Here is a 22,837-nt window from a genome sequence, read left to right on the forward strand (position 1 = left end):
GGGTTAATGGTGGATAAAGATTAGAAAAAAAAGGGTTGCTTTGCCTGATCTCCATCCACCCCCACACCCCACCCTGCAGTGTTCACCTTCCCCACCAATCCCAAATCAGCTAGACAATGGAGGCTGCCAATGGGGAATGATCCAAGTCCCTTTGATTTCTGCCTCTACCCCCTCGACTGCTCTGAGTGCCCAGGGTAAAGACCCGTGGAGGTTCCCCCTGTTTGCCCACTCACAGGGACTACAGTTAGCAGGCTCAGAGAAACCATTTGAGGATTGAAAATGGAATGACAAGAGGTCTCTGATCTATGACAAGAAATCAATTTCAAACTGGAAATGCGAGCAGAGGGCTGTTCAGTCCAAACTGCAGCTTCTTTAAAGCAGCCAAAGATATGCTTAATTGCTGTAGATTTTTATATATATATATGTCCACACTGGAAGTGCGGCTTGCAGTGTTGGGGCAATTACACTTTTCATTTTTTTGCAATGATTAGAAGGACTTTTTTAGGGCCAGCAGATATGCAGTAAGAGTTCATCTTTGAAGATTTAACTGAATACTTGACAAATTAAGAACTAATATTTAAATCTCTTTTAGGTGGAAAAAGGAAATCTGGACTGTGCTTCACTCTGGAAAAGTGGACTGTTGGGGAGGTGGACCTGGTTCTACATCCAAGCTGCTTAGTATCTTTGCTTCTGCCACATGCTTTAATCATATTTTTTTTTACCTCAAAGGTGATGGTGTCTCAAAATAAATAGATTCTCCCATTTAGGTAGGGGGCCGAATATATGAATTTAAAGGCAAACAGCTCCTGACTTCAAACCTAAAATCACCTTTTTGAACAAATTCACTTTACCATCTTTGTCAGACTTCAATTCTTCATAATTTTTATATACAAAAAATACATTTTCATTATTGTAACAACTGAAATCTTCATTTCAAACACTCACACACCACTTTCACCATGTTTACTCCATTTCTTCTCATCATTAGTACCAGAAAGAGCTCAGAAATGTGTGTCTATATGTGCATGCACTCATGTGGCATGGATGCATGAGTGTCTACGAGAGACCTGGTCAATAAAATGACCGCCATTAGTCATGCTGGGAGGTATAATTGGTGACTCATATTGCGTGACCCAAGACCCTCATATGTGGACTGACCTGATGACAAACACCATCTTATATCATTAGCCTGGGGATCAGAGCTATTTTTTAATCCTGTGCAATTTCTGCAGGATCAATTGACTTCATTAATTTATAAGATTAATGAAAAAATATCTCCTATCAGCTATTAATTTTAGGTTTTTAAGTGCTTATTATTGAGTAAAAAATACCCCTAGGCTTGAAAAATAAAAACATCTGTCTTCAAATGTGCATGAAAACCTCCTAGATCCCAACAATTTTTTAAATGATGGCATTTAATTAATTGTAATGGCTGCAAATTATGCAAGAACCTAAATCCTCAACACAGCTTTTAATACTTTAAATTTGAAACCGTTTTTCTCTGGTGTCAAATTTTTATGCACAACCATTTTTATACCACTCCTGCTTTATTAATAGGGTCACAATAATACCTTCCAGACCGTATAATCAATATCCATGACAAAATTATGTACTGATACTTTTCTCATATCTCACTCTGCTGTTTTGTCATTTCAGCACTCAGGACTGTGTCTCCCTGAAGCCAAACACCATCAACAGTTATGACTGATGTGGCTCTTTACATGGGACACATTAATCTGGGAAGAAAAACACAACACCCGGCATGCAAGGACAATGAAAACTGCTTTCACTTACCACTTTGCACTTTACAGTGTGTGTCGTCTGCTTTTTTCTAAGGGCGCAGAGTGTGCATATTTCATCCTGAAAAGAAAAAAAAAAACGAGAAAGTAGATGTCTGACCTAAAATATGAGTGGTACACTGAATAAAACTCCCTTTGCCTTCCGCTCAGTCTGGAGTAATACACGCCAGGTACTGCAAGATTAGGTTAGGGCTAATATAACCCCTGTTCACTTCATCCTGTTCAGTTCTGCTACAAATCTCAATCAAGACATCAACAAAATGAATAAGAAAAAAAATACCCTGAAATCTCAGCTTGCTCACATTTGTCAGCCATAGTGCATATCATAACTTCTAAGTTAGAGTAGATTGAAAATCCTTGGGGTGTGAAAACCAAACAGGCACAACTGAAAGGTTGCCCAGTGGAGGGGGAATTCTATCAAGGTGGACAAGATGAAGATTTGTTACATTTGAGCAGGAACGGGGCCCCCTTGACCTCCCCCAGCCGCTACAGCCAAAAACACAGCAGATCTAACGATGGTGTAAAACCACCACCCAAAGACACAGTTGGTGATTTAATAAACTGCTATTTTTGTATCACTGAAAGACTCTGAAAAATGTAGGGAATACAGTTAATTTTAAAGCTGCTTGTTAATGCGACTCTAATCTTTCTCAAGGTTGAGGATTCTTTGACAGAAGGACACGAAGAAACCATGTTCAAATACTCACCCTAAGGGGAAGAACTTGCTGTTGTTGTCCGTCACAAGAGGGGAAGGAGTCCGGCGATGTCAGCTCTCTGAGATAGGAGACAAGAAGAGTACTCCATTAGTCCAAATGTACTTCAAAACACGCTGATCGTTTTTTTTCTTTCTAGGGCACATTCATCAAACAAGTGTGGGCTAGATGGTGTATTGCATAACTATTTTCTGTATGGTTTGTAGGTGAAAGTAATAAACTTTGTAACAACAAAGTGCACCTGGATTTTTGCTGTGAAGCCCCAGAGCACATGTGTGTGGGTATCTATGTGTGTGTGTGTATGCATGCACCAACAGGCAATGTACAGTACAGCATTAGCACAACACACAACCCACCTTCCTTTAGGTATGTATGCGCGCGCACACACACACAGACACACACACACACTTGCTCACTCTCTCTAAAAGTTAAAAGGTGCCGTGCCTGCAAGGCTCAAGCTCTCAACGCCAAGTAAATCACACTGTTAACCTGACACGATTGATTTCTCATGTACCTCCATTCAGCTGTCTGCATCTAAGTACACATGCTCTGGTATCCATATAATTTAGAGACCATTAGCATTGATGATTTTTTGTGTTAATCACACAAGCACAGCAAGAGTGTACAATACCACAAGTGCAGCTGCTGATTGCTCTGGACATTTTTACTGCACATGCATCACATTTAGGGCATTAGTACAAAAAAAAAAAAAAAGACAGTCCCCAGGAGCATGGTGGAGGCCAATTTCTGCTACCGGGGGCATGAGGGGCACAAAATGGCCTGGATGTTCCACTCTGAGATGTTTTTTTTTTTCTCCCTTTTATTCTCCCAGAATTCCAATGACCCCTACAGGCAACCAGCGACTGCTGAATCCTAAGGAATGTGCTCTCTGAACTGTACAAAAAGCCCTCAGCTCAAAGAGCACAGCTGAAAACAAAACATGCCAACTGCTATAATTTTTCACTGTTTTGAGTTTGTGGGAAATGCTGCACAGATTGCTGTGCAACATTTACTCAGGATGGGGTTAGAGGGTTTGAAGTGGGGGCGGGCACCAAACACTGGACTGGATTTTGGGAAAAACAGAGATGAAAAGCTTTCAGAAACTATTGATTTGATTACATTACAATATTGTTTGTATAGTATTTAACTGGACTGTAAATCTTTGAGGAATAGCCTGCCTTTAAGTTATGACTAAATCTAAGATTTCAGAGAATAGCTTTAAGTATAATTTAGATATAATTTCAAGTTAATGCCTCTTTTCTTAAATTATGTGCTCATGGGTAGACTTCAACATCACAACACCTCTGGGCTGTGCAGATGTCATATTTTATTCACTGAAAAAGCATTTGGAATGCTATTAGTCTGTATGACCTCCAATTCGTGGGGATTTACACATACCACACATGTCTTTATGCCAAATATAAAACCATTGGTAAATTCTATCAACTTATAAATATGGCAAATGCATTCAAGTATTCATGAAGGCCTAATAATGCTATAGGCTGATATTTACATAAAGCGCTCACGCACTAAGTCAAGATAAACTATTTAAGACCCGGACCACAAATACCTCCACAGTGCAGAAAAAGGAGGGTCCTACGATGAAAGAGGACATTATGCTAACAAGTCAGATTACTGTACACAATAACTTTATCTTAAAAGTAAATACCATCCTTGGTGTTGGAAAGAGGGGGGGGCGTTATGGAAAGTCACAGGCAATATTTCTGTGGGGACCAAATGCTCCTTATCAGTGTTAGTCGAGCAATTCAGGCCTGCCCGAAGAAAGATGAGTCTTCAAACTCATTCTATTCATGGTCAGACGTGTAATTACCCTCAGCTCACAGTCTAGACGTAACCGCTTTCACAGTATTTAAGACCCCCTATGCAACGCACGGACGCTGGCTCCTACCACCAAGCCCTGCACGTTAAATCTGTGGGCAGATAAATTAGCGAAGAATGCAATAAAATAGACACAATGAGAGGAACTTTATCCTCCCCGCTGCTAAATGAGATTTCTTTGAAATGCAGATCAGTGGCTCTAGATTAGTGAATTTTAGCTGCTGTCAACATCATAACAAAATACAAATGCGATTGTTCGCTGGTGCCTTATCTACTTGCTTCCATCTGCTGGCTGGTTATTTACTCCCCCCTGATTTACTATGCAGATCTAAATAAGTCGCATCAAAAGGAGGGCTTACTGCACAATGCCTTCTTAAGCTTCTACATCAAGGTATTTGAAAAACCGGTAGTCACATGAAAAGGCTGCCCATCAAAGGCACATCTCTAATGAACTCTCCCATATCAGAGGGGGCTTGTGGGGCCTGGCTTTAATGCCTTCTGTGTGGCGAGAGAGGAGCAGAACTACAAATCAGACCCACCAAGCCATGGCAGAGAAGGGAGGAGGAGGAGGACTGAGGGGACAGAAGAAAAGAGAGACAGGAGGAGGAGGAAGGCCTCAGTTATCAGATGAGATTAACTCAGCACAGGGACTAGTCTTAGGTCTTTCCATCCTTCCATCTAACTCTTAAGTCCAGAATGAGGAAGGAACTGAAGAAAAAAAGCGTCAGTGGTGACAGATTAGACCAAGCTACAATAGATTAGATGTGACTCAGACACTGATTAGTTATATTGGACAGCGAGAAAAGAGCAACCTGGAATTCAAACTGTAAGTAAACACATTCAAAGTCGGTCTAAATGCAGTGTCTTTAAAGGCTTTTTATGCAACTGTAATGCAAGGAAATCGAAGAGCATTAAAAAGTATGTGTAAAAAAAAAAGACGGATCAATCGGCTGACTGAGAGGTTGATTCTCAGGCTGTCAACTAAAAGAAAGAAAAACATATTCGCCTTCCTTCTCATTCTCGCCAGGTCTGCAAACAGCTTTAGTAATCTCAAACAGAGCTTTTGCATTACGCTCCTGCAATAACCTTTAATTTCATGGTGTATTTGTTGCATTCAGCACACTGGCCGGATTACAACCGGCAATCTTCAGACTTATTCGGGAAAAATAAACTGCATGGAGAGATCATGATCCGTCTCCCCCCACTCCTTCGCTCACCGCCACCTACTCACCCACCATCATCACCGCCACCACCCTGCTTTGCAGCCCTGAGTCTGGATGAAGGGGAGACCCCCACCAACAAGCATGCAGTTTACCAGTGAACAATTAGCCCCGGAGCAAGAGCAGGCCCAGCGCTGGCACATGTGGTTAAGAGGCGAGCGCCACGGGAGAGCGCCAGATGATGAAGGGATGAGGATGGGAGGAGGAAGAGGAGGAGAGAGGGGGGAGAGAGAGGACACTGAGGGGGTGTGGAGGAAGGCGTGTGGCTCGTGCCAGACACGCGTGTGCCAGTTTTTTTGGCTTCTGAGCATGTCCTTCGTCATTCACTTCCAGATCCTCTTTACAGGGGGAGATAATGGGAGAGGGAGTTACCCACCTCCTTAACTCCAACACAACTTTGATTTTTAGGAACCCGTCCAAATTGAGCTGTGATGTGAAGGCGCCCGACGGTTGAGTCGCTTTTTGCTACAGAAACCCAACTTCTCGTCCCTCCCCTCACTTCGCCTCAAGCATCTTTCTGCTGCGTGGCATGCCAAGTGGGCCTTGTGCCAGTCGCATTTACAACCACAAGGGACCCTTGTCTTTTTGCCTTGCCTAATGAAATGACAAAACAACAGATTTGCATATGCAGAAACAGGTGTTGTAACAGGTTTGACTCCTCCTGACCCAAGCCGTGTTAAAGAGAGAAAATGCAGAGCCAAAAAAAAATAAAAAATGCTAGAAGAAAAAAAAAAAGTTTATGACCAACAGCTGCCTGGAGGTATTTAGGCTCTGATGGGCACTCAAGTCTGCACCATCTGCCCCACTGCTTGCCAGAAGTGACAATCTAAATTAAAAACCACTCATCAACTATCATAAAAATAAACCATTGTTTTGCTGGGTCCATATGTTGTGGCTATTTTATTGCATTCTCAGAGTTGCGTTGGAGGCTGAGCTTCACGGCCTATAGCTGTGATCCAGGGAAAATCCAGAGAGCGGCACAGTAGCCTGTAATTACCCTCCCACCGATCTGCTGCCTTCAGACCAAAGCCATGCGTCATCCTACACATTATCCAAGTCCATCCTCTCCACATTACAAAAAGGAGAAAACGTAGAGGAGCCGGTGTGGTGAAAACATGGCCATTGTTTAGAGTGGGATTAGGGATTGCCATCCAAAAGCGCGAGCTGGGTGTTCGGATGATGAAAGAAGATAAAATCGCTGCGCTTTGCTTTGCTTTTAACTTGATAATTGCTATTATGTTTTATGCAAATTTATATTTTGCATGCCAGAAATAAAAATTGCGGTGGAGAGCGTGCGGCCGTGAAAGTTAAAAGTGATGCATTTCTGGAAATGTCAAATGTCTCTCCTCCACATTTTGGCCAAATTATGTCCTGACTCTAAGGGCTTGACTGTTAACATTCCTTTTGTCCTTTCCTGAAAGACACAGCTAGGGTACGACACCCCTCCACCACCACCCAACCCCCCACTTCCATATTTTTCCTCCTGTTTTTATTTAGATGAGTGAGACAGAAGGAACAAACCTGAGACAGTCGTGACCCTGCGCGAGTGTTGTAACTTGGTCTCGAGCTACGCCAGCAGAAGGCAGCACCATATGCCCTCAGCCCCGAGCTGGATGCTCTTTCTGCAGCCTAATGTGCCTGTCAAAAACTGTTACTGTCATGACCCTCGCTCCCCCCACCACCCCCACCCCCTTGTTTTTTTCCACTCGCAACATGTTCGAAATAAACATTTTTTTCCTTTCCTCTTTATCTGCGTCTCTCTGGGTAAAGAGGAAAGGTCCTTGGAGACGTAATGCACAGTGAAGGTAGTAACCGCTTGTTGGGGTTGTTTTTTTTGGTGGGGTAGGGAGAGTTCTGACTCGGATCCAGCTCATCAATACAAATCATTCTGTGGCTGAAGCCTGGTTATTAAAACCATGCATGCAATAAACACAAATCATTTTTCTAAATCTAAATCTGGTGGCCAAATGTGAGACATTAGCCCATTAATACATGATGCAACACATGTTTGCACCTGCACACGTTTACAGGTCTTAGAAATAATTAAACAGAACTTTTTTATTTATTTTTGACCATCTGTACTCAAATGTGCTGCATATCTGTCACACCACTAATAGTCAAATGATATTCATTCATCTATTGTAATCGAAAAGATGCAAGAGATGCCTCAACAAAAGGCCTTTTAAACAATGGTTGAGTTTCTACCACTGCTAGCCTCGGTGCTGCTTCACATGAGGTTGGTTTGACTGTTTACGAGTGACAGGCTGATGGCTGAATGCAGTCTGAGCAACAGTGACCTTGCCTTTTACCACAACTGACCTTCTATCTTTAATTCAGGGCAAGACCCCAAAACCAACACAGTTTTTCACACGAGGACACTGTCCATCTGACCGTGACTTGAATAAAAGCTGCCATGCCTTCACACCACACTGACCAGCAAGTAAACATGCAATTGTTAACTCAACAAGAAAGGGAAAAAAAACTGGGGGCAAGCAAAGAAACATTCAAGGTCTGTAGCTGCTGTTGGTGTGCTGTGATTCAAATGAATATATTGTTTATTGGATAAACAGGCTGACAGGTCAGCTAGAGCAGACCGTTAAATACGAGGTCATGGTCAAGACTGTGGTGCCAAGAGAACTCCAAACCTTATGAAAAGCATGAATTATTTTACATACCTCTAGGAAATATTGTGTACACAAACCAAAAGTTTGTTTTATAACTCTGCATGCATGTCCTTTAGCATTTTAGAGCCTGACACACTCTGAGGTGTCATACACCAGCCAAAAACTACACTTCTTGGCTTGTGGGAGTTTGGTCAGTCATTTGTTTGCGGCTTTTACAATCATCCGAGGGGGGTACGATGACGTGAGGCATAATATTTGCAAAACAATCTTTGCAGGATATTTTTGACGCTTGATTGTTTTGGTTCAAGTAAATATGCCACCACGTAGCCTTTTAAACACGGCCAAGCAAACATGAAATCCACAAAAAATTAGCTCTAACAAATTCTGCACAAGTGAGCCAGTAAGTTGCTGACTTTCCCCAGATATGTATTAAATCACCTCCTATGTGCCTGCAATCTCCTCCATGATCCACATCCCCTGACCCCACCCTGTACAGCTTTCTCCAGCCAAAGAGTCACAACGGCTCTCGTGGACAACAGTGTCTGGTCGGGCTTAAGAAGTGACCCAGAGCGTAACTAAAAAAGTCTGAGCTGTCTCAAGGCTCTTAGTAACTGGGGCACACAAAACATCATTACTGTGATGTGGATAATTACAGTGCAAAAGGGTGGCCTCTTAAGCATGTAATACACTCTTTTATCTTAAGAAGTCAATCTCTCCAAGGCTGACAGCTTGCAGCATATGATCCTGGTAAACAAATACTTTTGCGCGGCACAAAAGTGCCATTAAAGGCCAAAACTGTCAACACAAATTCCATTCTTACTGGGGGAGGGAACCAAAGTGCGAGGGAGGGTGGTGGTGGCGGTGGTGGTGAGGGGGAGAGGAAGGAAAGGAGAGGAGGAGGAGAGAAGAAAAAAAAAAGGACTTGATCACTTCTGGTTGCTTTAACTTGCATGGAGGTTGTCATGGAAACATTTCTATGAAGTTAACAGGGATAAAACCTGAACACATGCCATTTAATCGACTTTAAGTTTAGCAACAGGGCCCAGTTAGCCGCAGATGAAAACACGCTGCGTTAGATGGGCTCACTGACATGTTTAGAAAAGTGATGCTGGTGTACCACTCCCTTGATTTCTTGAGCACTTTTCCCCCTCCTTCAAATGCAGAAACACCTCAAGGGTTGAGCGAGCAGTCTGTTTCATTACAGTGGTGTTGGGGGATGGGTGATAGTGCAATTCAAAAGCTAATCCAAAAGTGAGCAAGTGTTTCATTGCCGAAGAAATAGTCTGACTCAAAACAGAACCGATGTGATCTGTGACGAAAATCCGCCCTCTGCACTTCATTTGTGCGCCTCTTAATTTCACATTCAAAGTTTTATTATGGGAGACTTACAAACACAAAGCATTTCCTACTTCAGCTCCACTGGAAGCAACAATTTCCATATCTGAGATAAAATAATGCATCAACCAGTGTTCATTGAGCTGAAAGCGGAATCTTAATTTTGATAAATGATTGAAACGTATGACAGGGTATACACATTAATCCTGTGGAGGACATTCATTTTCCTATTACCATAATGTAGAGCACGACCACCCGATGATGAATGCAGCAATCAAAAAATGGACGCAGAGTGGGGAGAGCCGGGGTAATAAGTGCGCTGCTCCCAACAACGGTCAAGACTAATGGCAGGTTTCTCTCAACCATTTCCCTCATCGCCTTAAGGGGGGAAAATTTACAACAAAAAAAAAAAAATCAAGTGACCTCACTTACCGCACATGACAACAACAAGTAAACAAGACAGCGTGGACTGTTTGAAACACGCTTTAAGAAATGATTACAGAGGGCACGCCAACAAAGGGGCTGATTGTGCACTGTCGCTGACATATTTCACAAGGGGCATTTATTGCTGCCTGGCCTTTGAAGAGTGAGAGCTGCTGAGTGAGGGGGGAACTGGCCCACACCTGCATAACTGAGGAGGGAACACCTGTACACCCTGCGGCTTGAACAAGGAGGGTCGATCCAGCTAATCCAGGGGTGAAAGCTGATCAGAGGACAGGCCCGAAGAAGTTCTGCTTGCTGCAGCTCTCACTGCCTTGTTAGGCTTTCTTTACCCAAAAAAAAAAAAAAAAAGTTACATCTATTGATTTTTGGGGCCACAATGATTGCAAGAGAACAGTGACAAGACACAGAGAGGGAAATATGAGACGAATGAATTGTAGTTTAATCATGGTGGAAAGTAATGTGCCACCAGCATCCCTGTTTGTTTCTGGACAACGAGAAAGACGGAATATAAAAATGGAGCGTGCAACTACGGTAAGAGTGCTGACAATCATAGATACTGAAGATGCAGATGAAGCACTGATAATTAACCTTCAAATCTAATTGCATTTTTTAAAAATGTGTGGATAGCATGAGTTGCTTTTTTTTTCAAAAAAAAAGGGTGACAATGCTTTTTTATGATTAAAAAAACATTAAAGAATGGGATTTCAAACTTAAATGCTGCCTGTGTGTGTGACAGGTGACAACACAATGGCTGCAACACTGAAGGAATTTGTTCAGAAAATGCAACAATTTATGGTTATTTGTTAAATATGAGAACTAAGATGTAATGCAGATTGAAGATTTGACGTGCATATTAAAAATAAATTACCAATAAATCACAGCAAGCACTGAGTTGACAGTAAAATAGCTTTAAATGACGTTAAAGTGGATGCAACATTGTGGTATTTTGAATTTGGCAAAACAAAATCTGCAAATTTGAGCTCATTTTTGAGCAGAGATAGTTAGTTTTTAGATTGTGTGAAATAAAAATAGCATATAAAATTGGTTAGAGGGGTTTAACAGTATGTAAATATGGGTCCACAACATTAAAGAGTGGCATGCTGTCTACAGCTGCTCGCTAATTTAAAAAAACAAAGGCGCATGAAATACCTTGTAAATAATTATGTGGCAAGTCACATAAGTAACAGAGTAAAAACTTGTGACCGGCGGTGCACTTCCTAATACACGCAGAGGTGTAAAACAGTACAAACAAAACAGAAAAAAGTCCGGAAAGAAAATAAGCTCATGTGTAGCTGAAACTTACCAGCAGAAAACACGGCAGGTATTATTTCCCTCACGGTTAAAGGAGAAGAAAAAAAGGAAGTCAAAGGGGACACACACACCAGGTGAGAAGTCCTCTATACTCGCGGAGATGTTCGCACGTGACTGTCCAAGTTCACCATAACGCAGTAGAAAAACGAACAACAGAGTAAATAAAAAGAAGAAGAAGAAGCTGGAATATTCCTCCGCTGGGCTGTTTTTCAGGAGACACACACACACACACACTTTCTCCTGCTGCTGTCTCCCGTCAACGCCGCTGTTATTACTAATGCAACAGAGGGAAAAGCACCGAGTCCTGTTTGAATGACGCGCAATGCGAGGAAGAAGAAGAAGAAGACGAAGACGCGGCTTCTTGTTTTTTTTCTTCTCTTTTTCCCCCCTTCGGTTCAAACACACGCCAAGCCAGCAAGCAAGCAAGAAGTATATTTGGGACTAGAAACCCCCCCACACTCACCCCCAGGGGAGGCACTTGCTTGTGCGCGGAGGTGTGTTTGTTATTTTTGGGCGTACTGCGACCCCGTGTGACGTCAGGGCCACCTGCTATGTCAACAAAAAGTGTTTTTTTTAATTTTTGTTTTTTTTTCAAGGAAAAGTTTGTTTCCATTTTTTTGTAGAATCACCGGAGATACAAGCTTCAGCTATGTTTTTGTTGTTGTTGTTGTTGTTGTTGTTGTGGTTGTTGTTTTCCGGAATTGAATCTTCCGGTAACGGGACGACCGAAACTTGTGCTCACGTGCAGGAACTAAAACAGCTTTAAAATGAAAGCCATATGTAATTAATAACAACAATAAAATTTATAGAACCTATTCCGCACAATATTCCAACAAGGCAATGCACTTTTTTTTCTCTAGCATGTCACTCTATTATTGTTTTTATTATTTTCTTTCATAAATACTCTAAAACTTTAAGAATTCCACATGAAGAGAATATATAATTGTGAAAATCGGTGCGAATTTACGTATTTGAGCATCATCATAAACCAAAATAGACTGCAGCTTTACTTATTCAAGTCAATAATAGCATCTTTAAATACATTTTAAACCATCTCATTCAGTGCAAAGCGATTTATACTTTGTAACAATAGTCCAGAAGTGTTTGGATACAGAAAATGATTACACATATATATATATACATATACACTCCTAAAATTATTATTAATATTAAGAAAACACGCACTTATGTATCAAAATGTTAACATGTTCAAGTTTAGGTTGTATATTATGTGCATGATTTCAATTACATCAAATAAATTCACGTCTAAATAAATACTTTATAATAAAAACAAGATATAACCAAATTGTTTGACTGAAGGGATTTTTATTACCCATTCTGTCAGAGCTTCACCGCGTAATTTCGCCTGTTTATTCATCTAATAGTAGAACCGAAGCTTGTCATACATTGAGCAGCAGTTAAAACGATTTGCTTTCTTCTGTCTCGTCCTTTCTCTTTTCTTTTCTTTTCTTTTCTTCCCCTTTCTTCGGGTTTTACGGTCAAGAAAATGAATGTTATCAAGTGAAAAAGAAAAGGGTAGGGGGTAGATTTTCTCATCAGAAAGGCGATGAGTGGGTCTCATTCGCTCTTATGTTATTGTGAATAACCGATGGACATAAAAATTATCTTTTGTATATATTTTTTTATTTTCTTTTGAAATAAAAGAATCTCAAATTGCGTTGTAGACTGTGTGTTACCCCGCATTCCAATATGAATTTCAAATATATTGATTTTTTTAAACTATAAACATTTAAAACTTGGAATTTGTGAGTTAGTTACTGTTGTTCATAATAATATTAACCCGGACTTCTTCATCAGGATTTGTAAAACCTGCAAATCAGACACTGAATATTCTGCACCAGCGTCATACAATATATTTAGCCCTTAAACCGACTTTCATTTATAGAAATATCCACATTTAAAAGTCAATTTCCTTTTTTTGATGTTGATAAAATGCATCAATTGTTCCATTTGAGAGTATTTACAGAGATGTTAAACTGCCTTATATTTAATAGATATGATCTTTTTGGGGGGTTTTGTGTTAGAATTCTTTATTGCTATTTAAAATTCCGTCAAATTGAAGTTAAAAGGAAACAGCATCTGGAAAATGATGAAGCTATGATAGGAAAACAAATGGGATTGTATTGTGGTGGTTGTCTGCTGCCACCTACTGGTCGATGATCGGAACTTTCTGTCCAGTATCTCCTGACAGTGAACAGTAAATAACATTTGAGAAGTTAATTTCATTACTTTTTTTCCTCTATATGAAGGGATTTTCTTAAACATGATCCTTACATTTGAAATTTATTATCACAAAAGAAAGGTAACCTGAAAATCCAAATTTATTCGGATTAGATGGAGGCTAAACTGACGTGAATTTTACTTTGATCACATAGTGCCATCTACTGATATTTGTAAGTTATTTCTAACATTGCCAGACTGCAAGCATTTGCTGTTGTTTGTTTAAAATTATTGCAATTACCTATCAATACACAGCATTTTCACATAGATTCATGCTTTTGCTTTCTCAAAAGTTGCAATTTAATGAGCAAAAGTGCAATTAAGCCTTAGAAGAGAACTTATTTGGTTTCAAAATGCAGAACAAAGGGTCCTTTGAGGACAAAAACCCACTCACCTAGCAGTGCCGGATTGTATAACAGGCACTAAAGTCTATTTACAAGATATACTGGATTTGGGGGTAGAGTTACGCCGCATATCAAGGATTAGTTGAATTAAACTTCCTATCTGAGATGGTTTAGTGTGAACGCACAAACACACACTCTTACATTTGTATGGCTGTCTTTGTGAGGACATTCATTGACAGGATGCATTCCTCTACCTTCACTTAAAACCATAACATTCTCACTTTAAGTCTAACCTTGACCCTAATACCAGGTCTTAACCCTTAAGGAGCCCTTTGCACTAGTGTGAAATAGTGATACTTCCAAAATATTCTCACACCCCAGTGGTGTAAATTCAAACTGGTTCTCACAAATATGGCTGGACAAGGACACACAGACACACACAAGAGGGACATAATAACATTCAGTCTTCAGTTCCAGGATGCAGTGAACCTAAAAAATTAAGGCTGCCTCTAATGGCAATGATATGAGAGGATCTGTGGCTACTCAAACCACAGAGGCCTTTCAAGCGCACTACTGGAACCAATAATAATTTGATACATTATTGATGACAATGTGGAAACTCTCTCATTTTGCTCCACGTGGGGGTCAGTGGTCAGATCCCCAGCAGAGGGTTGGATGATGCCGTCTTGCAAGGTGACACTTCAGAGGGGAGACACTTGGTACTTCAACACAGGACCGAATCACTACAGCATTTTATTACACATCATGTAAATACTACAAAATGACAATGAAATATAGTCTTTTCTAACATCAAAGCTGGAGAAGAAAATCCTAAATGAAATGTTAAATCTCCTCCATCTGCTCACATATGTGCATCCTATTTCATTTCTGCTGTCTAATCCCACTGAAGTATAACTGGTTATGATTTTGTTTTGGGTTTTTTTTACAATAGGCTGCACATTTGAGTTCATCCTACATTTGCTAATCTAAGAAAAGAGACATAATTGTGTAGCAAGGAACAAAACAAAACAAAACTTTATCAAACTTGAAGCTGTGGATTAACACGGACAGGTTTGACTAAATAAAATCATATGCAGTCACATTTAGAATGAAACAGACAGAGCAGAGATACAGAACAAAGTGTAAATGGTCAATTAGCAGGTACATTTTCTCCTTATGTGTATGTAAATAATTTTACAGAGTTCAAAAATGCAAACTTTAGATTACATGTTTTTGTAAAGTAAAACCTTATGATACTGTGCAATATAAGGTGTGAACTGTCAGTTAGCAGGTAAAATTTAAGCTTGCAGATACATATTAGTGGTTTTGCAGAGTTTAAAAATGCAAACTTTGGTTTATATTGCATGTTTCTGTATTTTCATGCACCCTGATGCAGACTGAAATACCATTTTACTCATAGAATACATTTCAAACATTTGCTAGTAGCATGCTAAAAAGATAGTAACGTTTCATTTGTTAGGAATATATACATTTGAAGAACAGATTCCTTTATTGCACAGTGTACAGTGAAATTAAACAGCAATCCTATCAGTAAATTCACACAGTCAGACATTCAAGCAAAATAAGAAATGTGCAAATATAAAATATAAACATCTACTAGGAGGAAACAGTATGTGCAAGTGTTTCTATGAAAAGCTTATTCTTTAAAGATAGCTTATTTGGGATATAAAAATGATGCTGCACTTCTGGATATTGCACAAAATGTCCAAAAAAAGTCCAGCTACAGTAGTGAAGCTGCAAAACACACACACCGAGTCCATACACTTCAAATATGGGCCTTTTTTCTGCTCCAGTTTTCCTTTCAAGCCCATCATAAAAGCTATTTATTTTGTTACTAGCAAACATATTGTGAGAGGATAACGGAGGGGATAAGCAGCCAGCTCTGGTCTAGTTATATATGTCCTATTAATAGGCCTGGCTCAGACTCACAATGTTCAGCTGTAACCAAACTCCATCTGTCAAGTCACGTCCTCTCCCTGCTCTCCCCTCTACAGTATCACTGCAGCCAGGCTAGGGGCACTCTGGTCTGCGTCACCCTCCAAGCCAGACAGACAGCAGGACGGCCAGACAGCTGCCTCTCCGGCCAGCGAGCATTATGGAGGCTCTGTGTGTCCAACCAGTGGAAGAACAGGGGGTGATGGCAAAGAGGGAGGAACCGGGAAAAAGCAGGGAGCAGGATGAAGAGAGAACGGAGGCCTCGACTTCCACCACAGATGAGGAGACAGATGAGGATTCGGAACCAGAACCTCCACTGGTTGTTCGCAGGAAGGTTTCTTTCGCAGATGCGTTTGGCCTCAACTTGGTGTCAGTGAAGGAGTTTGACAACGCTGAGGTGGCAGAGTCACAGGTCAGCCAGGCCAGTGAGAAGGATGTGGTCCATTCATCAGAGGAGTTCTATATAAGCCGTCTGTTCACAGTCCCCTCATCCCAAGAGGAGCTGGACCACAAGCTGGAGGCTCAGATGGTGGAGCTGGAGAGCATCGAGCTTCTCCCTGGAACCACAACTCTCCGTGGCATCATCAGGGTGGTCAACCTCTGCTACTGTAAGAATGTTTTTGCCCGGATCACTCTGGATCGCTGGAACAGCTACTTTGACCTGCCGGCAGAGTACGTACCTGGATCCAGCGACAGAAAGACAGACAGGTTCACCTTCAGGTACACTCTACTCCCTCCCTTTGAGAGAGACGGAGCCAGAGTGGAGTTCTGTCTCCAGTATGAAACCTCAACAGGCACATTCTGGGCCAACAACAAGGGACTTAACTATGTGCTGTTCTGCCACCAAAGAGGACACATAAAAGAGCCTCCAATGCAAGAGGAGAGCAGCGGCTACAAGAGCAAGAGGAGCTGTCTCAAAGCTAACAGGTGAGAGAATCTGACGCTGAATCTTTTTTTAAACATGCCTCTGCTGGAGGAAGTCACGTTACCCTCATATGTCAACAATAGGAGTTAATGTTCTAAAAATGTGAAAGTTTAGAACCTTAAGGGCAATTTTTATCATTAAATGAAGCAATTTTCTGTGACTGCCTGGCATAAATCCAGCAGAAGTCAAGAAAAGGCCCCGATGCTTGTTGTAGGAGCAACATTCCAGATTTGAAACAGTGTGAGTGGTCTATTTACACTGTGCTGCTCTTCTCATTAGGTGAATACACCCGGCTAAGGTGGGCCATTGTGTGTTTACAGTCAGCCCTTATGTAACCATTCGAGCACATATTGCCCATTTATGGTCATCTGTCTGTCCAGGTTTCCATGACATCACAGACAGATATGCTCACTTTATCCTCTCTGACACCAATCCACCAAATCCTCCTCTATGCTTGAGGAATGATGCCTCCTTATTATGCATGCACACAAGTTCTAGCTGCACTACAAAAGACAGAAATGCCATAACAAAGCAGACAAACATATTTCAATTTTCAAAGGCTCCTGGCGCAGTCAACAAGCTGTGTGCACAAACATAATACCTATTTTATGTACACCTACTACTGTGTATTCTAATCATAGCGGGGGCCAGAGCTTTTGCAGGATGTCTCTTTAATAAAGCAGACTAAGTGGAAGCTCTGACCTGCTTTCTCAGATGTATTATATACGCAGGGGAAAAAACATTACAAGCTTAGATGCATTCTGAGACTCAGCGCTTTGTGGGAAGAAAGCACAAACACAATTTTTTATTACCACTTCACAATGCAACAGATAATAAAGAACTGATGTTGCATTTTAATATTTGTACATAATAGTATTCCTTTCTTGTTTTGAACCACAGGAATGGAGGTGCAGAGGAAAAGACCAGGGAAACTTGTAGCATAGCAACAGCTGCTGCAGGTGCGTATACGCAATTTTTTACACGAGAGCACATATGCACGAATATGTGTAATGAGTGTATAGGTGTGCAAGCAAACTTTGATCCTTGTCTTTGCTGTTTTTTTTTTTTGGCAGAGACAGAAGCAACACATAAAGCAGAAAAGGCTGACAGAAAGACAGTGAACAGCGTAGAGTCTTTACTACACGGTGATGAACACAAACCTTTGGTGAGGTTCATTTATTGTCTCCTATATAAAGGCCTGGCAATCATGAAAAAGTACACAATTAGCCTTAAATTAGTAAAAATTTGAGTCTCAAGATGTGTGGATATAAAAACAAAGTTTGCATTTGTCTCCAACTGTCACAAAGGTTCATGTATTCCTTCTGCACAATTATGAATATATACTGAGTCAGACATGCATGTCACACTGCACAGCGCTGATTGAGTCCCAGAAGGCTATGCAGCAGAGGATCTGTCAGCTGACCTGACACTTGAGAACACGCCTGCAATCACTCAGACCATTAATAATAAATGCCACCTGCTTGTAAACATGCCCGAAAATTGATCATGTAAACAAAAATAGGCTGGTGTGCTGAGGCTGCAGCTGTGTTGCAGCGCATTGCATCACTACAATCGTGTCAAAAAAAATAAAAAATACCCGGCGAAGAGACCATTAAACAAATTCATCAAGCAAGTGTTTCACAGAGCTGATGACTTTAACAAAACATTGAGCAGGCAGCTTGTGGTTGCAGTTCAAGGAGTTCATGCAAACACTCGACTTAACTGTTGACTTTTGGCCTTTTTGACAGGTGGAAAGCATAAAAAGCAGGCACAAATCAACACGCTTGGCACGTGTGCAGGACCACCTCTCCCAAAGGAAGCAGCAAGTGAGAAAAGTTTCTCCACATGCCTCTGCTAATGGCCAGAAAGCGTCTCGGTCTCCGCTGGCTCCGTGGGGTGACTCTGCCAGCTTTCTCTATACATGCCAAAAGACTCAACCAAACGAGAGTCCACAGGTCCTCACCTACCATCAGATTCCTCTGTTTACTCTTGACTGGAACAATGACAAACCACAGCAGTTGGGGGCTGCTGATGTGGATGACATCTGGACTGGAACAGATAAAATGACCTTGTCAAAGGCGTCAAAAGAGAACACGCCTTGTGGTAATGATATGTGGGAGACGTTTCTTCACGGTACAGGTAATACGAACAAAAAGAAACCTCTGTATGCAATGTATGGCATGATTTTCTTAATGGCCCAAGCTGCAGGGACCTTTCTGGTGTTCCGGAGTCAGTGTGGTTGCAGACAGCTGCATCGGTGTCCCCCTCTAATGATAAGGAGCCTCAAACCCAATATGCAGCAAGCAGTCAAGAGTTTCCAGAATTTCAAGTGGGCACAGATACACCCACCACCTTAGCTGCATGTCAGCCGCTGTCTGACATGTTGCTGGCTAACGCTTCCTTGAACGCTGAAGACCACCAGCCAGCCCAGGCATGTGTCAGCACCCCAAGAGATGACAACACAGCGACACACGATGCACCCCAAAGGTCACAGACAAACTCTGTAAAAGACACTTCGCAGGAATTTAGCCTCGAGGGGGCACCGCCTGTGTCCGAACACTCTGTTGACAGTACAGCCGAGCGTCGTAAGCATGTGGTCCGGGAGCGAGAAAGAGCAGGAATAATAGGAGGAGCAGATGGAAGCCGAGGAGATGAGCCCTTCACGTCGCACACAGCTGACTTAGTAACAAGCTCAGGGGAGTCGGAGACAACAGACATGACAGCGATGCCAGAGTCTCCGAATGCCAGCGCTGGTGATAGGATCTCACAGGGAGCAGGGCTGGATGAGGGTCTTTCTTCCAGCGGGGAAGGGGAGGTTACAGGTACTGCACACAATGCCAGAGATGACATGCTGGCATTTAGGGAGACAATCAGACAGGGGACAAAGGATGGGGCGAGGTATGTCTATTCCACATCCAGACAAGGAGCGGTGGAAGGGATCACGGCGAAATATAGGCAAAATAAAGACGAGAATACAGAAGAGGTGATATCTAGGTGGCAGGAAACTGAGGAGTGTGAAATCTCCCAAAGGTGTGGCGAAGAAATGCAGTGTGGGAGCCAAAACAGTGGAAATCCATTACAGGAAACGGATGAAAATGGAATAAGACTTGCACAGTCACATGCAGATGGATTTGATGCAAAACAAACAGGTGAGGAAAAGTTAGAAGAAAATAAAATTATGACATTGCAGTTGAAGGAAGATGTTCAAGTGCTCGAAGATATGGAGGTGGACTGCTGTACAAGCAAAAGATCGGAGAGAATAATGAATACTAGCATGGAAATCATTAACATCTTAGAGGAAGAAGCTTTACAAGCAAATTCATCGCAGCAGATGGATAACATGTCAATAATTATGGAAGGCCATGATAAACAGTCAAGGCCAATCCAAGTGGGCGAGGAGGTGCATGACAGAACAATCAAGGAACAAGAAGAAATGAACCCATCAAATCGGACGTCATTGGAATCAAAGGAAAAGAAACAAGTTTCCCAAAGTGACCATGACACAAGCAGAAATTATCCAACAGATAAATGCAACCCAAACCCCTTGAAGGCAGTCAAACAGAGATGGACTCACTCACAAGAAGACATGAAGGGTCAAGAAGAGGACGTAGGAGGCAAAATAAGCCCAGAAGCAGCCACAGCGAAGGAGGATGTTGCAAAGGAAGACACTTCAACAGAATACCAACCAGAGAGAACAGAAGGAGGTATGAGTCAGGAAGACAAAGACAAGAGAGTGAGTATTGGAGAGCTGAAAATAGACGCAATGAGGGAGCTGATGGGTAATGTGGAGAGCCCTCGGGGGGAGAGGAAAAACGCACCAGCTGGATTGGGAGAACAAGAGTTGTCAGTAGAAGTTGAGAGCTCTCCACATGTTGAATGTAAAAAGCTGTTTGGTGGAACAAAAGACGCTATTACACCAGAATTGGTTGGATCACTGGAAGCAATTCAGCCAGGACTGTCCGTAGAAAGATTTGGAGAAGATTTGGTCAGAAGGATTTGGGAAGAGGCGTTCGGTAAGGAAGTAGAGGTCACCACGAGAGACGCTAATGTTGTTGATGGACTGGGGTGCAGGGTGACAGATATTACACATCTTCTTTTTGAGAAAGACTCCGATGACGCTTTTGATTCGGGTGTATTTTCCTTGACAGACTTACCAACAGATCTAAATATAAATCTCTGTCAAGGCCAAGAGCAAACCATAGTGACTAAAGCCAATGACCTCCCTCCAGAGGGAAGAAGCTATCCACTTACCGCAACTGAACAAACCCCTTTCCCTCTAAATTTCAGACAGATTTGAATTCAAGTGCTCATCTAAGTCAAGATCTATCCACCACTTTAGCAGCTCCAAGCATTCAGTCATCCACCGAATCAGCTAGAGTTCTCGGCTCTCCGACGGATCAGGAACACTACTCTCAAATAAAAGAAAGATCAGTCACTCGTCAGCAGACAGCCAGACAAATAGAAGACTGTGTAGTCGCCTACAATGAGAGCTTTAATCGATCAGCCCGCCAATCTCACAAACATCTGAGTTCTCCTCCTGAGAAATTAAAAGAGTCCGATGGTTTTGTATGGTGGAGTTTATTATGCTTCCTCGGTCACATCACCAGACTTCTAATCTGCGTCCTGCTAGTCAGTGGATTCTTTGTCATTGTTTTCCTCTATGATTTCCCAGCATTCTTCGCTCTCTACATCTTTTCTGTATGTTGGTGGTTTTATAAGTGGAAGAGACACCAGATGACAACAAAGAAAGGCGATGGTGGGATGAGCTGATTGAGGAATGCTGTGTGTAGAATCAGTGCCTTATTGTGAAATGAACTGTAACATCCTAATACTGTATATTCAACCTGCTGAGACTGTAATTGGGATGATTAGTAGCTGGTAAAACACTTCAAATAAACAAAAGGCCCTACACAGTGCTAAAACTGTGTGTGTTTGGTTGTGCATTTCTCTTTATGATTGTATTTTCTACATCTTAAGAGAATTAATGCGATGGTTCTCAATGTTTTTGCCATTTGAAAGCTCATCTAGGCACTGCATTTGTCTACAGTTCAACCAAAAAGTGTTTCTTGGTTTAATTTGCTTCATTTGAATTCATACTAGAGGTAAAATGATACAGTAATTTAGAGGAAAAAATGGAGGGAAAATGGTTTACCAGAGTAATGTTTTCCATTATGTCTTCTGGCCTTTTATAAATGTCTTGGAAATTGGTTTTGTTAATAAAATTCCCCATTTAGAAAATGACACATTAAAAATTAAGTGAAAGTACAGCTTAAGCAAAGTTGAAGTATTTTATTTCAATCATATCATTATTCGCCTGTTGTTGAATGTCTTTGTTAACTCAGACTTAGCGTTCATGTTTATGTGTATGATGTGTGTACATTTGCTGTGTCTTCTGGGCCCAATAACACATTACCTAAAGGAACAAAGTGACTTCCTTGATTTTCTTCAATAAAAGAAATTCAGGTGACTGAAGAAAGATAACTTTTTGGGTGGTCTTTTGCATGCACAACATAAAATTTCATTCAGGAATTTTGATATGTATATATATATATATATATATATATATATATATATATATATATATATATATATATATATATATATATATATATATATTAATATTATTATTCCCATGCAATATTATATGATTGTGGGTTTTCTTTAGATAGTCACACAGACTAAACATGTTTTTAAAGTCAATTGGTGATCCTAAATTGCCTTTAGATGTGTCAGCATGCATGATTGTCTGTTTTTTTGTTTGTTTGTTTGTTTTGTATGCTTGAAATTTTTCAGGTGCTCCAGCTTCTTCACAAAATATCCAGATATGTTTTTAGGTAAATTGGTGATGCTAAATTGGCTGCAGGTGTGAGTATAAGCATGCATGACTGTTTTTCTTTCGTGTTATCAAAGTATCTATTGCAATACAGAACTTAATACTAATAGATGGATGACATGTTCAACTTCAGTACAGATATGATATATATTTGACATTATATAGTCTGCAATTATCTAGGGTTTGACTAAAAAAGCCCATACTACTTTTTTCATCATTTTCAAACAGACATATACTCTTTCAGCATGAGATA

At 41.1% G+C, this 22,837-nt stretch overlaps 2 protein-coding genes across 4 annotated transcripts in view; one reads left to right on the forward strand and one right to left on the reverse strand.

The window, feature by feature from the left end:
- Window positions 1-11,766, reverse strand: part of foxp2 (forkhead box P2) — a 101,658-nt gene extending 89,892 nt beyond the window's left edge. Inside the window, exons 1-3 of one of the 3 annotated variants that reach the window (XM_022222791.2) lie at window positions 11,278-11,766; window positions 2,507-2,573; window positions 1,795-1,860 (exon numbers count right to left, since the gene is read on the reverse strand). The gene's annotated coding sequence lies outside the window, so the exon portion shown is untranslated. The remainder of the gene's footprint in view (window positions 1-1,794; window positions 1,861-2,506; window positions 2,574-11,277) is intronic. The other 2 variants (XM_022222806.2, XM_051949018.1) reach the window with 2 other exon arrangements.
- ppp1r3aa (protein phosphatase 1, regulatory subunit 3Aa) lies at window positions 10,128-22,232 on the forward strand. Its single transcript, XM_051949029.1, has 5 exons — window positions 10,128-10,505; window positions 15,886-16,753; window positions 17,652-17,710; window positions 17,825-17,916; window positions 18,500-22,232. Exons 2-5 carry the CDS (start codon window positions 15,987-15,989, stop codon window positions 19,106-19,108), a joined length of 1,527 nt encoding a protein of 508 aa, XP_051804989.1. The 5' UTR covers window positions 10,128-10,505; window positions 15,886-15,986; the 3' UTR covers window positions 19,109-22,232.
- The last annotated feature ends 605 nt before the right edge of the window (window positions 22,233-22,837 follow it).

The sequence above is a fragment of the Acanthochromis polyacanthus genome, chromosome 1 (assembly GCF_021347895.1).
Source record: "Acanthochromis polyacanthus isolate Apoly-LR-REF ecotype Palm Island chromosome 1, KAUST_Apoly_ChrSc, whole genome shotgun sequence".
NCBI classification, from domain to species: Eukaryota; Metazoa; Chordata; class Actinopteri; family Pomacentridae; genus Acanthochromis; species Acanthochromis polyacanthus.